The following is a 17261-nucleotide window of genomic DNA, read 5'->3' as shown; positions in this document are numbered from 1 at the left end:
AGTTGCACACTAATATATAAAAAAAATTATTTGATATTATCAAAATATCAAAATATAAGAAAACCCATATTGATGCAGAAAAATTTGATACGGTATAATACCATACTAAACTTTTTGGTATATCGAAGTTTTTGATATAAATGGTATTTTACGGTATGTATAATATATTAAAATTTTTGATAATTTGCCAACTCTCTACTTGAGATGACAAAAATAAAAAAGTGTATACAAAAAATAGAAAGAGAAATTTTTTTTTGCTTTTTTATACAAGTTTATGCATTTTTTGAAATGCTTCCTTTAGTTTATAAATTTTCAAAATGCTCCTCAGGATGTGGAACGCTTTTGTTTGGTTATAAAACCTGCTCATGTTTCTGATATTTCTTTTTTAAAAAATAAAATTTTCAAAAATATTGAACAAATTATTATTATTTATTTTAAACTTTTATAATTGATGAACCAAATGATAAAAGAATTGAGGAAGCCACAAACTCACATTAAAACTAGTATTAAAGTAAGAATTTAAAAACACTCATTTTAAAAAAAAAAACCATAATTTATAAATATTATTTTATACCATCAATTATTAAATTTCAAGGTACAAGTTGATTTATAAATTATCCCGAGTTATAATAAATAACAAAATATTTTCGCAGTGAATCAGACATCCACTAACAACGTACTATAGATTAATTTACAAAATTAGCTTACTCCATATGAATTGAAAATTCTAATATTTTTAAAATCACAAATCTATATAATCTCAGCATTTATTCTAATTCATTTCTTCACAATACTAATAAATTCATTATCATTTTCATTCCACTAATCACACATCACATAATTATAATTTTTAAAAAAATTAGGCAGGCACATGACACACAAAAGCAGTCGGTCAATGTGCTAAAATTTCACTCATTTTTACAGAACATTTTTTTGTTCCAAATTAGATCATTTATCATAAATAAAATCTCTTGAACAAATAAAAGAATGCACTGCTCTACTGATCAGACCCTACAATTGACCTAAAATAAAAATGATAACATGTAGCTGCCTAAACCTTTGGAATCCACAAGTACAATGCAAGACTAACAAAGCAATCACTGGAACTACAATCTCTTCCGATTAAGAGCAGGCATCCATCAAGAGTCAACAAGTAGAAACATTGCGGTCGAGACCGATCCAGTTAGGCTCCGACGGTGCTTTCACGGATCAAACCATTTGCTCGAGAATTGCCACCCCTTCCCCGTGCCGGTCCTCGTCCACGGCCACGAGCTGAAAGCAAAACATGCTCTATTTAAGTACTAGCTCAACTTAAGTATATAACTGTTTGTAGTGAACAAACAGAGGTGTCAAACTTAAATTCACATGATTCCAAACTACCTCTACCCCGGTTCCGTATAGGAGCCTCATCGTTGTAGGCGTAACCACTGGTTTCCTGCTGATAATCAGCCTGCACACTATAACCACCTCTGCCTCGCCCACGGTAACCCCGGCCTCTGCTGCGGCCATAGGCACCTCTAGCGAATCCTCGACCTCTATTGTCCCAGTTTCCATCATTATAATCGGATGGACCATTACCTGAATGCACACACAATTGAGTCGTTTAAGTACTTCTTAGTTTGCATCTATCAGATAATAGCTCACAAGGATACTTCATGCGTACCACGAGCCCTTCCTCTACCGCGTCCACCACGGCCTCTTTCACGACCAGAAGGAGAGTCTTCTGTATCAGTAGTGATGATGTCAGAACAGAAGTTGCATGATTATCTAAATGTGTATGATTGATTACTGATCAATGCTCAGATTTACCTCCTTCATAGTTGAATTCAGCCAAGGGTTTCACTTGATCTCTGGGCAAAGGAGGTTGATACCTAGCAAATGAAACATGAGGACTAATGAGAAGCAAATTTCAAGGGACAAAGAAATTCCTCTAAAAAAATGTATGGAATTCCAATTAAATTTTATCTTCCCATAGAGGCAAGGTAGCAAATTAGTAGTGAAAAGGTCAGTGGATACGGGAAGGAATTTCTAAATATCCTAGTGAAACAATGATCCACTAGTCGAGGTTTGATATGAAGTAGTTTCTCTAGCAGTAAGGTTCTTCTACTAACAAGGAAAGATTTTTGATTCACGACATCGTAAAAGGTGGCAGAACAACAGTACACAAACAAGATAGTCTAAAGCTTGTGATTTTCATCAATTGGAGCTACTTATACTTTTCTCATTTACAGGAGAAAAAAAATCAAATTAAGAAGAATATCAACAGAAAAAAGACATTAAACTCTAACATAACAAGGGAATGCCTCTCAAACTATTTGAATTTAAACAAAAGCATATGAAATAAACTTTTAATTTCGACTATCATTGATACATTTGTAAGATTTGAGGAATTCAATTACCCAACAGCAGATATATCCAGTTCCGTCTTTGACAAAGTTATGCTGATAACTGAAACATGTCTAGTAGTCTCAAGCCTGGAAAATTGTATAGCTAGTAATTAGGCAATATTTTCATGTTCAAGTTTTAACTTTGTGAGACAAATTCAACTGTGCTACTACAATACACACCAACTTTTCTCCAAATTTTCAAAATTTAATATTCAACAAAAATAGCTACTTACGGTAGTAAGCCTTCCTCTAATGGTTCCCATGTATCAGTTATGTCTGTGGATCCAATCACAGTATTTTGATGAAGACCAACTATCCTTCTCTGAATCATCATTATAGGTAAAATCCAATAAGTTGGACAACTACTTTCATTTAATTTTGTCCAGCAAACTGAACCAGAAATCTTTTTAGAGAATACTAATCTTTTTAGAGCTGAAGACAATAGGAACCACAGAGGGGATACCTTGATTAATTCTACAATCATAACAGTCTTATTGATAGCTCTCCCCATCGCCTTCAAGACAATCTCATTTGAACTTTTTTCCTTTAGAAATGAAGGAAAAAAGAACATCAGCAATACTAAAAACAACCAAACTCCAGAACTAGTAGGTGAATGATTGTGTGAAAATGTCAGTCAAGGAAACATTAGAAAAGCATGGAAATAGTGGAATTATTGAAGCATTAGGAAATAAGCATACATGATTCTGGTATATCTGAGATGCAGAAGCACTCATGAGAGCAAAATATGGTCGTTTTGATTTTATCTTGCCTACATCTAGATCAGCAAAAGGAAATGGTCTAAATTAATGAGTGAAAAGACAACTGCATACAATGATGGGACAGGGGGTGAAAGATACTTGATTTGTAGTTTATATTCAAGAATTAAAAATTTCAGATACCGTGCCAATTATTATTGATGAAACTACATAGTATAATAAATGAGCAACTGAGATTGAGACAAGCTTCTGTAGTGTTGTGATCATAATGTGTCCCTTAATCTAGAAATAATATATTCTGTATGATTTTGATATGATCGACAATCTTTATTGATCAGAATGCAGGGCAGTTAAGAAAGGACATATTCAAAAATAATTATTGTGATATATGGATATAACTATAAAAGATAATGTAAAAAATAATATTGTTAGGGGTAACTAGAAGTAGCTCATAAAATGTTCACATTGGTTGAGATAACATGGAAATGTTCAAAGACACAAAAACATATATATTTAGACAAATCGAGAATCCCTTTACAGTTGGAGATATGAGGGGCTGAGATGACATCATTAAAAATGATTATAGAAAAATTGAATATCAATGATACAACCTAATAAAATCTAATATCAAAATAAACTTCACATAGCTAACTTCAAATAGTTGAAACTAACAACACTCGTTGTATTCAAGCATTAAAGGGAGCAAGAATTCATCAAGGTGCAACATAGGCGTTCAGTTGAACACTGAACAGCAGAGAAGGCTAAGTCCTCAATTTAAGCTTACATAATACCTTCCGTTACCCAGTCAGTGCATCAGTTCTCCCAATGTTATATTTATAGACGTTGAAAATTTAAAACCCCCTACTCATCTTGATCTCTCAGCTAGACTTCATCTGATTGTTCACTAGTTTTATATGGAAGATTTATCGTTGCAGCAAACCAGCTAGGTTCATGTAACCATGAATTGGACATAATCCAACGGAGCTTAAATGCTCATTATTCATTTCAAAATATTTATAAAAAATAAGACAGCCCATAAGAATTTGGTTTGCCACAGGTCCATGCTAAAATCGGTAGAAAAAAAAATCATACTGCTTAAGGTTATAACACCAACAGATAGTTTCAATAACTTTGTGACCCAAGCTTGTCAAAAAAAAAAAAAAACACTTGCTAAATATTCAGGAAACTACAAACACAACAATATGGCTAACAACAGTCATACCAAATGGCGCATACCTGAAGCAAACTGGTAGCGTACGTGATATAGTTGCGCATCCTCCCCAGCGTCGTGATACGGATTTCATTCTCATTAATCGGGGTCTCTTCCCTTGGTTTCTCCACCTTCTGGTACCGATCCATCTACTAATTCACACACGGAAAAAATAATGAATCCAATCAAAAGCTAGTCAGCACTCGAAAAGGGGAAAATAAGAATAGCTGATATGAAACTTTTAAAAAACTTTGTCACGGGAATATAATCAAAACACCAGCTAAAACCCCAGAAACATCACAAACAAATAAAAAAGATGCATCTTGCAAACATGAGTCCAAATCCAGAAATCACATAAACATACATACGGGGAAAAAAATAAATCAAGCAACAAAAACAACACGAAGCACAGAAACAACCATACAAGGTAAATCTTCCGCTATTTTATCCCTTCTCGGATCCCTTGAAGCCCGAAAAGGCCAAACTTTTACCATTTCGCCGTCAGCCGGCATCGAAATCGTGTAAGAATCAGTTCAAAAGAACAAAGAAAAAGGCGAGATTTATCGACCAAACACCACCTCCTACCTCGGTTCTCGATGCCGCTCGTCGCCCTCTACGGCTCGTATACCTCTATTACGCCCTGGGGAGAGCTCGCACCGCAACCGCTCCTTCTCATATACCAATCCGCCACGCAGCGAGCGGACGGGTCTTCTTCCGCCTTAGGGTTCGGTCATCTCCGGATCGACTAAATAGCCCTCATCGAGCAGCTAATTACCATCAAGGACAACGAAATCTCCACCGTAGGATAATCGAGATGTACGGTGATCAGTACACGTGGAGCCCACGACTGTTCGTCCGCTTTCATGCTTATCCTCTTGCCATTTCTATCCACAGCGGCTCCACAAAAGATTTACTAAAATATTTTAATTTTTTAAAATTAATGTCTACCACTTATAAAAAATATAATTAAATCCCAACTGTGAGATATTGTAGGATGAATTTAAAAAATTCGATTTAAAAAAGTTTGTTGGGTCGTTATTACTCATGTTTTTAAATTTATTTTAATAATTGATAAAAAAAATTTATAAGATTAAATCAGTAATCTTTAAAATTAATAGATTTTAAGAATAGGATATCCTTGTACTAATTAAAAATAATGATAATAAAATAAAATAAAATAATTATATGATATGATATATTATCTTTGGATTAATCAAATATTCATGATTTGCATCTTAAAAAAAAATGATAGAAGAAAAAACAAATGGGATGATGATGGCACTCTCCTCAATTTTTTAATACAAGAGAGGTAAGAATATAAGAATGAAGATCGAATGACGACGCAAATAATAAGCGGCCGTATCAAGTAATACCCTATTCCGTCGTGACTCTGGAGCATAGCTGAGTTGGTTACGACGGAACAAATTTATAGAAAAGGACAAAGGTTCAAATCTTAGCAAAGCCGAACAATACCCTCTTCCGTCGTGACCAATTACAGTTTCTTGATTTACCTCCTCACAAATGATCGTGGATCGACCGTGTAAAACTGTTAGGATAGCGAGACAGACCTACATTGACAATATTAAAAACCTAGTGACATTTTAGAAAACTAAACATTGGGAGGGGGAAAGTTTGAAATTTACTCCACTATATTTATTTCTAGTTATTCAACACAATCAATCTACAATCTATACCAAGGATTGCAAATTGTACATCAATAACACAAAAGAATGTAAAATTCACTAGGGAAGAAAACACGAGAAAAAAAAATATATATATAATGATCAAGCTTTTTCCTGTGTAGCCTATATGTGTCTGGTCAAGCTTTGGATGAAGTGAAGGTGTGTATTGTTTCCTAAGAAGGATCACCAGATGAATGCCAGAGAGAGCATTAGAATTGCCATACTGAAACTCGACATGGTCTTCAAGTGGAATGTGTCACTCGAAGAACTTCTTGTAGGAACTTGAGAACTGTTTTCCCCAGAGTTCGTCGGTTGCTGAGTGAAACCACCCGAAGAAGAAGAAGAAGCTGGAGCAGGAGCGTGAACTTGGACAGTAGGTGAAGTAGCAAGGGTACTAGTGTCGTCTGTGTAGCCTGAAAGATGAAAAACTTGCTGTTACTTGAAAAAAAAATTCAGAATAATTTTATGCTCAATGTGGCACTCATGGAATCACACTTACAGTCACTATTCTTCCACCCCAAGATGTGCCTCTCTCGATCAAAGACGACGCGGAGACCGGTCAAGAAGTTTTCTGCATTGAAGCATGTCAGTAAAACCATGTTATGTGCCAAAGGCTGGTTATTTCAGTAGGATTGATGTTGTTTCTAAAGAAAACAGCAAGGCTTGCATTTAAATATGTTCGGGTGTTGAATCTTACGTCCAAATATATTGATCCCATCGAGATTCGCAATAGCTAGGCAATATGCAAACATAGTCTGTGTAAGACATAGAGAATGGATATTATTCACAACTCATCCGAATAAACATAACAATATCCTCGTTTACTAACCTGTGAATATCGAAGTAAAATGATCGGTTGATTTATAGCCAAGACGCTTCCCCCATTTGTTGTGAAATTTATTACAGGTATCAAAACTGTGTCGGGCTGCAAAACAGAACATATGTTAGATGATATCCCTTGAATCAGAGGCAAATAAATGTGTTTTTAGATGTACTTACCTCAGTTCGTAACAATATTCAAAAGTAAAATTTGAAGAAATGTTTATACGGCTATCCGTTACTAGGGCATTGAACTGCCAAAATAATAAATAAATCATGAGAAATACTAAATTATACAGTGAATAATTTGGTTTTCAAAATATTGTTTAGAGGCTTACACTCTGAGTGATCAATGTGTACATTGGATCAGACAAGGATGTGAAGGAGGTACCCGAGTCCACAATTGCAGGAAACCCAATGTTAATTGAGGTAGTCCCGACAAGAATTCCAGTTATGTTGATTATGTATGTTGGACTGCCAATGACAATTACAAATGAAATTAGATAAGGATAATGTGTTTGAAATCAGAGGGATATTCATTCTCAGTAAACAAAAAACAAACACTTACTTTCTGCCGTTCATAACTAGCGGAGTTTCTTGTTGATCTGAGCTGCCTTTGTCTCCGAAATTGAGTCTTCCGATGCCATCAGATCCAAAACACATTGAAAAGGAATCTGAAGTGAATCCCCTACTTGCTAAAATGCTAGGGACAGATATCCTATCCAAACCAAGGCCAAACAGACCATTGGGAGCTGCACCACGTAGAAATGAACCAGTCTGATTATTTCCACATCTGCACAATTTAACCAAAAAAAGTGTACTATTAGATGCACTGAATGAAACTGCATCAGTGATCGAGCAATAGGGACTTGTCAATGAAATATAAAACCTTAAGTGAAAGTGATTTGTACTGGCAGAAGGCAACATACCCGAACACAATTGGCGCTTCAACAACTTGAGGGCTTGGACCCTCCGTCATCAAGTACAAAATATCCTCTACTAAAACCCCAGAAGATGAAGTATTCGAAGACAAATAGTTAACTTGATAAGGGCAACTGTTTGTTTCTGAAGTGCATGCATTTGGCTGATCACATAAAGTGTTGTTGCAGAAGACCTTCTGGCTTGTCGGCGAATTGCTAGAACTATATGTGTTAAACTCAAGGCCCTGTTGCAATTCAAGTTCAGAGCATGAGAAACAGCCACAACGTTGGACCTATATACTCTTAGTAGAAGTTCATAAGCAAGACATGGACAATAGGTTGAAAATATTTGTAAGTTCAGATAAAATTATGGATGGATTATAAATAAACTGAGAGAATGATAGTGTCCGGCATACTAGCCAAACAAACATCAAAATGAGATCAGTGGCAAAGTTTTTAAAAGGCAAAGATAAATTATGCAGATCGTTGAAGAATATGCACAAATAAAGGGTATCAAAAAAGAGAAGTACCAAGAAGATGATTGAGAGTATATTTTGTCGAAGTATTTTCCGTTAATCAAATAAGACTGGTTTAAGTACATAATTCTTTTCACTCCTCTCCTTGTAAGATTATATTATGATAAAATTAGAGAAAATATTGGTTTATTCAAACAAAATTGAGCGATTATGGAGGAGCTACATTTGTCCAAATATCTCAGTCTAGACTCAATCAAATGATGTGAATGTCTAAATCACAGAGTATGAAAGAGTTTATCTTTTTCATTATATTCCAACAAAATCTACAATTATGTTATATGTAAAGCCTGCTAAGTACCAACAACAAGAAGCTGAAAGTTTGTCAGTTTCCACTAGTTGTCAACTTCTTTCGCTCTCCTATCCTTCTACAAGGTTGAGTTCTCAATATCATCATAGAGTAGGAGATTAAAGAATAAGTTCTTCTCTCTTAACTTGTCTCGAGTAGTATCAAACAAGTGGCACTGCTACACTATCTACTGTAGTAAATTCTTCCAGAGTTTTATTTTAATTTTATTTTGTGTTTGTGTGTGTCAATGATCACTCGTATCCCTTTTCTATAAGAAGAATAATTGATTGGCACAATCAAATACTTCGGAAAGTAAGTTGTTCCAAGTCGTGCAGAAAGAGGAATATATGCATCAACTTTTCTGTCTTTCACCAAAAAGACCAGAAACAGTGTTCTGTAAGAAAAGTTGATGTTTAATCTGTACCTGTAAGATGTTAAGTGCACTGGAAAAAGCGAACATAAAAAGGGTCAGAATCAATAATTTTACCCCTAAAGTGAGCGAGGAGCACTGCCGGCAGTCGCAAGGAACCCAGAACAGATCGCTCCCAGTGTCCAACGCGACAAAGAACGTCACGTTCGGTGTCCCCAGCTCAACAAAGGCATAATGTAAACTGATTTCCAATCCAAAGAAAAAAGAACAACAGACTCGGAGTCAAAACGCCGCGAGTTTCGGGGAGGTAAAATGGGGGAGGAGATAAGGAAAAGACTAGGGGGCTTACAATCCGAGCGAGCTGATTCTTAGGGTGGCGTTGTCATCAGCGAAGCTGAGCACGGAGCCGTTGGCGGCTGCCAGGGAACGGCCGCGGAGGGCCCGGTCGTGGTCCGCAAGGGCGGCGTAGTACTCGACGGTGTCCTTCTCGGGCCACCAGACGCCCGGCACGGCGCGTGCCTCCGCCCACTCGCGCACGCGGTCGGAGAACCGATGGTGGAACTCGAAGCCGATCCCGGCCGCGTCGGCGGCCGGGACAAGGAAGGACGCGAGGAGCAGGAGAACTCCGGCACCTGCGGCGGAGGAGGCGGAGGCCATCGCGTCGGAGATTCGGAGGGGCAGATTGGACTGGAAACTGGGATCGAAAGCCAGAGATGAAGCGAGTAATGAAGTTGTAAAAAGAGTCGTGTGAGGTTCGTTGAATGCGAAGGGTTGCCGTTGTTGACTTTCTATTTCCGTACATACCGGCAACACTGCACAACGCGTAGGAAAAACAATAAATTTATTATAAAAAAGAAAATATGCAAATACTTTTATTATTATTATTATTATTATTATTATTATTACAAGAAATGCTATGTCGCGCGACTTATCCCACGCGACCTTATTCGTGACACCTACGATCCATCGCTGCTGCCGCCGTTCTCGCCGCGCCGTCTGGCCACCGCTGCTTGCCGCCTCGGTCGCGATTGACGCGCCACTCGTCGGCGCTTCGACCGACACCGAATTCCGCCCGGATAGTGGTTGGAATCCGACGAAATTGGCCAGAAACAAAGCCGGCAGTATCGAGCGTTGGATTTCAGCTAAATCGCGATCGGATTCCGACCAAATCACAGTCGGAGACCAATTGAGGAAGGACCAGTGTCGGCCAAATCAAGGTCGGATTCCGGCCAAATCGCGATCGGAGATCGGTCGAGGAAGGACCGGCGATGGTCCTTCCTCGACCGATCTCCGATCGCGATTTGGCTGACAATGGCAGTGAGCGGGCACATGTCGCGTTTCCGAGCAAATCCGTCGAATTCCGGTCAGTATTGGATCGAAATCCGCTGTTGGAAGGAGCGCCGGCGAGTGGCGCGTCGATCGCGGTCGAGATGGCGACCGGCGGTAGCCAGAACGAGGCGACAAGAGCGGCGGCAGCAGCGATGGGTTAGGGCGTCATGCACGGGTTGCGCACGGATTTATCGCGCAGGATAACAAATCCGTTATTATTATTATTATTATTATTATTATTATTATTTATCACTAATATATTTGATAGGACATAATAATGATGAAATTATTATTATTTTTCTCAAAATGATAATTAAAAGTAACTGATGAAGAGTCAAAGCTAGTGGTTGCTAGGTCCCTGTCTTAATGGTCTTTTTTTCAAGACCAGCGAACCATATGAAGATTATTAGTTTAATGATGTTATTTAGGATGCATACGTAAATTATTTGCATTATTATAAAATAATGATATTACTTGGATGCATGTAATAAATCGCATTTGACTTTTTAAAGTTGTTTTTATTTGAAAAAGTCATCCATAATTTGCCCAATGTGACTCACAAACGATTCAACACTGTTAGATAGAATAGTAAATTTTAGTTGACTTAAAAAGATTTTGAAAATGTCGTGTTTGATCGTCTTCTCTTCTAATCTAAGTTGACTGTTCAATTTCATATATTCAACTAAATCTGGAATAAAAATATTTTATGCACTGGTTTTAGTAATTTAAAATTTTAAAGAAAATTGAAATAATCGAGGCCTTGGTGGGTAATTTCATAATGATGGCCCAATTTGAGGTGAAGTAAAGCCCAATTAGGCAATGAAGCCCAATTAGAAGACGAGGAAGCAATGCAGTGGGAATCGTTTCAAGCCGGCCCGTTTCCCCGGCGCGATTCCGTTTCCCAATCCGAGACTCGTGTTACATTTGGTTAGAGGAAAAAAGTTTGGGGGAAAATAAAAACAACAGGGTCGATTGATGGGTTGGTAGATCGCGGGCGCCGGCGACGTCATACGGGTAAGAATATAACCGTCAAGTTGGGTTAGGCCCGCCGGGTTGGCCTGCCCCGTCAAAAAATTTAGACGGATTGGGTTGAAATTTTATCAATCCATTTTAAAATGGGTTGAGGTGGATTGGCCCGCCTAGGCCCGTGACCCGCGTGGATTGGCCTGCGGCGAGCTTGGATTGACCCGCGGATTGAGAAAGTTTATTTATTTATTTTAAATTTTAAAATTAAAGTATAAAACTTAATGAATTAGTGGATTTTATCTATTTAAAATAGAATTTAAATTTAAAAATTATAATTCAAACTTAAAATTTTCAACTTAATCAATTTAAATTATACTTCAAACTTAAAATTTTTAATATTTTTAATATTTTTTATTTTTTAACAGGCCCGCGGGTTGGCCCGCCTAACCCGCAGCCCACCTTAAGTTGGGTTGGATTAGAGATTTTTCAACCCGCCAAATTGGTGGGTTAACCCGCCCCAGCCCCCCATATGATGAGCCAGTCATGGGTTAGTCCGCCCCGTCATGGGTTAGTCCGTCCGGTCATGGGTTGGCCCGTTTGACAGCTCTAGGTAAGAACTGTAACTTTCCTCTCCTTTTTCTTGCTATAGTTGAGAATAAAAAAAATAATGCAGACAGATGAAGATGTTGGCAAGATTGCCTTGGCTGTGCCTCTTCTTGTACCACCTAGGCTTGTACCATTAACCATGCAGAAAGATGAGGATGAGGATTATGACAATGAAGATTAGAGAATTTAATTCTTTTCTATTAACTAACAAATCTCTTATCTCCTTGTAAATAATTCTCATCCTTAAAGAAGATACTAGAACAGATTTAGTTATTTCCTACTTTGTTTTGGTCTAGGAGTGCTTAGGGTTTAAGATTTTAGGGTTTTAGAATTGAAGGAGCAGGCAGTGGTCACAAGTGTTCTAGGCTAAGTGTTTTGGCATCTCACTCATGAAATTTATTATATAAATCTATAAAACTGAAACTTCACTTTACATGTAAAACTATTGCATTTACAATGTAATAAAATGTTCATGTTTTTTTTTATATATATTTAACTTGAATAATTCATACTCTAGTTCATTATTTATTTAAAAAATATTTGATTGCATCTTTCATGATGATAGATCTAAATTTATCTAAAAGAGAAACCCGTTCAAATATTAACAATGACAAAGTTCAAAAATTTCTCAAGTAGAGCACCAAAACCAGCTGCAATATCACAGAAAATCTAAGTGCAGGTATAAACATTTAACTTGGAATTTGTTGGAGATGACAAACGTGCAACTGGGAATTTCTGGGAGCTCAGGTGAGTACAACAAATAGGGTAAAGGGGGTTTAGGATGGACCAGGCTGCAAAAGTTTTCCTTCATAACAAATCTTGCCAATAGGATCACAAAAAAATATATCATGAATAGAGTTGCATGATCATCCTGCAGGTGATGTTCTCTTAACAGAGGGAAGTTCGACGGAGCTGAGGTCCCCTGGATAAGGTGTCCACAGCCCTAGTCCTCCTCTGGTTTCTTTAAGTCCGCTCTTGTTTCCCTTGAATTCATCTAGGGATTTAACCCATTCGATAACAGAAGAATGTTCCCGCATGTGCCTATGCAATATGAACAATGAGTTGTATTCACAGTTGGGGAACATGAAAAACTTGAATGCTCCTTCTAATCTGTGCACCACGTAGCCGAAACTGAGTTGATCCCGTGGCGTGAAGAGATTGACCTCATTGAACCAAAGACAGCTGAACAAATCGGTCATTGTCGTGTGCTCCCGTATTATGACTGCACCCTCTGGCACATCTGTGTTTGGCATGAGCATTATCATAGGTCTATAGCACTGATTATTAACTTGTGTGCTTAAGTTTGTAAGGTAAGAAAAAGAAGAGACACATGTTTACTTATTGGATGCATATTGCTGTTGAAAATGGAAGAAAAAAGGGGCATTCAAATAGATTTCTATCAATGTAACTAGTACCGAAAACCAAAACCATTTGCATGATATGGTATATTGCACATCGGAATCCAATTCTTTAATTATGGAGAATGATAACATGGGTTTAGAAGAAAGAAAGGAAGAAGATTATGATTCAGACAACTAATTTGAGTTATCAAGTAGGAATTATAATGCTTTATAAGACCATGCTAACAACGGTAGCTATATTGTCTTACTATGGTTCTCTGTGGCACAAGACTCGTGTACAGGTTGGTTACTAACTCTTTTCATCTTTGCATAGCAAAGAGGCTATGTTCATGACTGTAATCCTATCAACTATATCACAATTAGACATCTTAAGTTAATCATGGGGGATATTCAGTATAATTCTCATTGCTCCAATAAAAAAATTATGATGCATTGCTTACCACTTATTGTCCCTTTGTCAAGGCTCCACATCTCCATTCCCTCATAGCGATAAATTTTCATGTGCAAATCAATCAGTGGCCGGGCATAACGCTTCCTTCTTTTGATTGCGTCTGCTTCCTCATAGATACTTTTGTGATGTTTGTGACAAGCAATTGCAAATGTATGCTTTCCTCGCCAGAGATATCTGCAACAGAATTTGCATTATAAACAAACACCATAACATTTTTTACCATCATTTAGTTATATATTCACTAGAAAGAAATAACCCACCTTTCAAGCATTAGTAAAGGGTCAACGATAAGCTCCATTTTACCATCAATCCAAATACTATATCGAGCATGAGGAAACAGCCTATGAGTTAGTATCTTAGGAACTTTCCCGTTCCTTCTAGGTTCGTCATATGGAGGATGGTGCAGTGTCACAAGGCGCCAAATGCCAACCCATTTTCCTCCATCACTGCCTTCTCTAACAGTAACATTTTGCTTAATGAAATCAAGGGATACCTCATCAACAACCATCAAAAAGCAGAATAGCTTTTTAGAACGAACACTGAGATTTGATGGTTGATGGGGAGTGTCATACCCATCAAAGATGCCAGAGGCGACTACAAATTTACACTTCTTTGCATATTGCACATCTACAGCATCCATTTCCGCACCACCATTTTTAATGAATCCACAGTGCACCTACAAACAGAAAAGATAAAAACTGTAAAAAAAACTCATTATTGCACTAAAAAATATGAGGAAGGAGGAAAATGAGAAAAACAAGAAAACAAACAGATTTCTTTCATATCCATATGAATAACATGGCAAGTGTGACTTTCTAATCTGACTCTCAGATGCCTGTGTTTGTTGAGGTGAGGTTAATGTAAAAGGATTACAAAATGAAAGTATCATACACCAGATTTTAATATTCTTCAAGACAGCAATGCTAGTACAAAGTACATAGTATCATGTAAACTTCATACAAAATCCGGAAATGTGGTAGAAAAATGGTTGTTATATTTTTCTACCCATGTAAACAATAGCCAGAAAAATTCAGTTCATTCAATCAGCTTGTCCTATTCCTCTAAGATTAGTAAAGGACATACTGAAGAGCCTAATGTAATTAAGAAAGTCAAAGTTAGTTAATGCATGCTTAAACCAAGAATAGCAAAAGTATCAATAGGATCATTTATGAGCATCTGAAATAATGAATCCAGAATGTATAGGTGTGATAGAGATAACATCGCCTAAGTTGTCACTAGTCTACATCAATGTCATATCTACCTTCATAGTTGTGTTCAACTTGAAACTATTTTCCCGTTGCAACCAGCTTTGATGACCTCCAAATAATGGTTGAGATTTCTCACTATTATTCCCTTCCTCATCTTCCATTATATAACTTAGAGTTTTGGGAATGGTATCAGGTGTCATCTTCGGAATAACTATGGTGTCTGGATCATCTGCAAGAGGAATTGGGCACCCTAAATGCACAAAATGAGAAGTTAGAAAATTATCAAAATATTTTTTCATATAATAAGTATTAGTAGTCTTACGATGTTGTGGCTTTGGAGTGAGACCCATTGTGTCTAACATGACAAGAACTTTACTATCTTTTTTACAAAGAGCTGCAATAAATTGACAACACCAACCTTTAACAAATTTGTAAAGCAAGAACCTAAAGGAGAAAAAAATCAATTCAAAAGGGGATGGAAATTAAGATCTACGTGATAGTAAGATAGGTAGGAATAAATAGACGAAAAACGGTGGAGTTAGCCAAATAATCTCCTAATGAACAACATAATAATGAAACAGATAGCGCACAATAGGAGATACAATTAATCCTCGAGTTACAATGATGATTATATTTACCATAAGATTTCGTGGACAATCAGTTTAATTCATTTGCCTTCCTCCCATGACGTTAATCCACCAAGGAAATATAATACTAATATAGAAACACTAGCACTAGATCGTCATTCCTCGTACAAAAAAATTGATGAAATTACCTGATAGAAAGATTATAGAAGAATGGCAAGACCACAAGTGAAAAAGCAACGCGAAGAGGATGAGCAGGATCCACAAAATGGCGGACACGAGGACCAAGCGCGTGAAACCTCGTCGCCAGATCATCTTCAGCGGATCTTTGACGCCTTTACTGTTAGCAGAGGCACTACTGTCGGAGTCTGCATCGCCAAAATAGAACATTTAAGAACCGGACGTTAAGAAATCAAACCATTCCGCATCTGTGCACTACAGGTCGTCGAACCTTTGGAACGAGGGCTCCGATTACTCCTCTCCGAACGAGAAGCGGCACGAGAGGAGAGCAAGCGCTGGGCTTCGGCGTCCATCCTTCCTAGCCCCCGTCCTTCATTTGATCGCATCCACTTCGGGAATGCGGCGAATCCGATTTCGGTATGCACTTAGGGCTCTGTGCGGCACGATCTAATAGCGATATCTTGCGATTGCTGAAGATTTAGTCGGCAAATCACCTGTGCGATCGATTGGAGATGGAGAAGAGGAAGAAGGAAGCGGAGTGAGGACAGGGAAAGTAGATCGAGAGACGACGCTGACGTCGACGTCGGATCGTTTTGTCAAAGGGATGAAGAGAAGAGGCCTTGAGGCAAATTGGGCCTAAGCCCATTTAAAGCCCATGTAAATAACAATAATTTTTTTTATCAGATATTATTTAATTTCTAGTATTATAATATTGCCAACAAATGGAGAAAAAAAACACTTTATTATTATTATTTTTTAAAATATCAAAATAACGGTATACTTATAGTCTCAAAAATATTTTTATTTTAATTTTTATTATAATAATATATAATAAAATTATTCTAATTTAACCAAGATTATTATACATGAAAATATTATCTTGATCTTACAAATAAAAACTTATTATCTTCCTCACAATTATTCAAATTTAATAAAATTCAATTTGTCTTCATCAAAATCCATTATGGCATAGCTGCTACAAGTGATTTTGCGTTTAGATAATTTTTAACTAAATTAACAAAAAATATTTTGATATATCAATACTTATGTATAATAATTTTAATTAAATTGAATTAATTTACTTATGTATGGTTATACTACTGCTAATATATATTGTCACAACTATATTTATTTTTGTATTCCTATGAATGTGGTATGATGATAAAATAAAATAAAATAAGATTTAAATTTCAATTGAGATTATCCCTAGAGTTAAATCCAAATATTTAAATTATCAAAAATACATACATACATATATATATATATATAATTACTACAACAATATTAAAATAAATATATTTTTGAAATAAAAAATATACAGACTAATATTTTAATACTTTTTAAAAAAAGTCACTCGTTTTAATAAAAAACTATAATAAGGGATGTCCGTTTCAATTTTACACAATCGTATTCTATTTAGCAGCACTAAGTGTTTAATTTTATGATTCTTGAAGGGGCAGAATGCAAATAATGCATGGATTTCAGTCTTTTATTTGTTTTTCTTAATAAAAATAATAAAAATTCCATTGCCGGGATTTGAACCCGGGTCGCCTGGGTGAAAGCCAGGTATCCTAACCGGACTAGACGACAATGGATTTATGCTGTAGAAGTATACTAAATGAATAATCAATATTCAATTCTACTGGTCTA

The 17261-nt window shown here is 36.7% G+C and overlaps 2 protein-coding genes, 1 non-coding gene and 1 pseudogene across 3 annotated transcripts; all 4 read right to left on the bottom strand.

Annotated features, from left to right (window-relative positions):
* Positions 1 to 971: 971 nt before the first annotated feature.
* Positions 972 to 5020, bottom strand: LOC141846129 (uncharacterized). Its single transcript, XM_074734121.1, has 9 exons — positions 4899 to 5020; positions 4340 to 4462; positions 2851 to 2931; positions 2621 to 2709; positions 2400 to 2474; positions 1810 to 1871; positions 1664 to 1723; positions 1381 to 1578; positions 972 to 1272 (listed from the first exon to the last, which is right to left on the bottom strand). Exons 2-9 carry the CDS (start codon positions 4460 to 4462, stop codon positions 1184 to 1186), a joined length of 777 nt encoding a protein of 258 aa, XP_074590222.1. The 5' UTR covers positions 4899 to 5020; the 3' UTR covers positions 972 to 1183.
* A 1098-nt stretch (positions 5021 to 6118) lies between these two features.
* Positions 6119 to 9626, bottom strand: LOC141845896 (aspartyl protease family protein 1-like; annotated as a pseudogene).
* Positions 9627 to 12483: 2857 nt separating this feature from the next.
* Positions 12484 to 16170, bottom strand: LOC141846309 (putative hexosyltransferase MUCI70). Its single transcript, XM_074734327.1, has 7 exons — positions 15883 to 16170; positions 15623 to 15799; positions 15170 to 15241; positions 14901 to 15097; positions 13900 to 14315; positions 13629 to 13813; positions 12484 to 13067 (listed from the first exon to the last, which is right to left on the bottom strand). The coding sequence occupies exons 1-7, from the start codon at positions 15995 to 15997 to the stop codon at positions 12694 to 12696; spliced, it is 1536 nt and encodes a 511-aa protein (XP_074590428.1). The 5' UTR covers positions 15998 to 16170; the 3' UTR covers positions 12484 to 12693.
* Positions 16171 to 17132: 962 nt separating this feature from the next.
* On the bottom strand, positions 17133 to 17206 carry TRNAE-UUC (transfer RNA glutamic acid (anticodon UUC)). The gene has a single exon. It is a non-coding gene; the product is annotated as a tRNA-Glu (tRNA).
* Positions 17207 to 17261: the final 55 nt, after the last annotated feature.

Source organism: Curcuma longa, chromosome 15, assembly GCF_044706935.1.
Source record: "Curcuma longa cultivar G26 ecotype Majalengka, Jawa Barat chromosome 15, ITB_CL_G26_1.1, whole genome shotgun sequence".
Classification (NCBI taxonomy): Eukaryota; Viridiplantae; Streptophyta; class Magnoliopsida; order Zingiberales; family Zingiberaceae; genus Curcuma; species Curcuma longa.
Note: the sequence above shows the minus strand (reverse complement) of the source record. Positions and strands in the feature narration are given on the sequence as shown.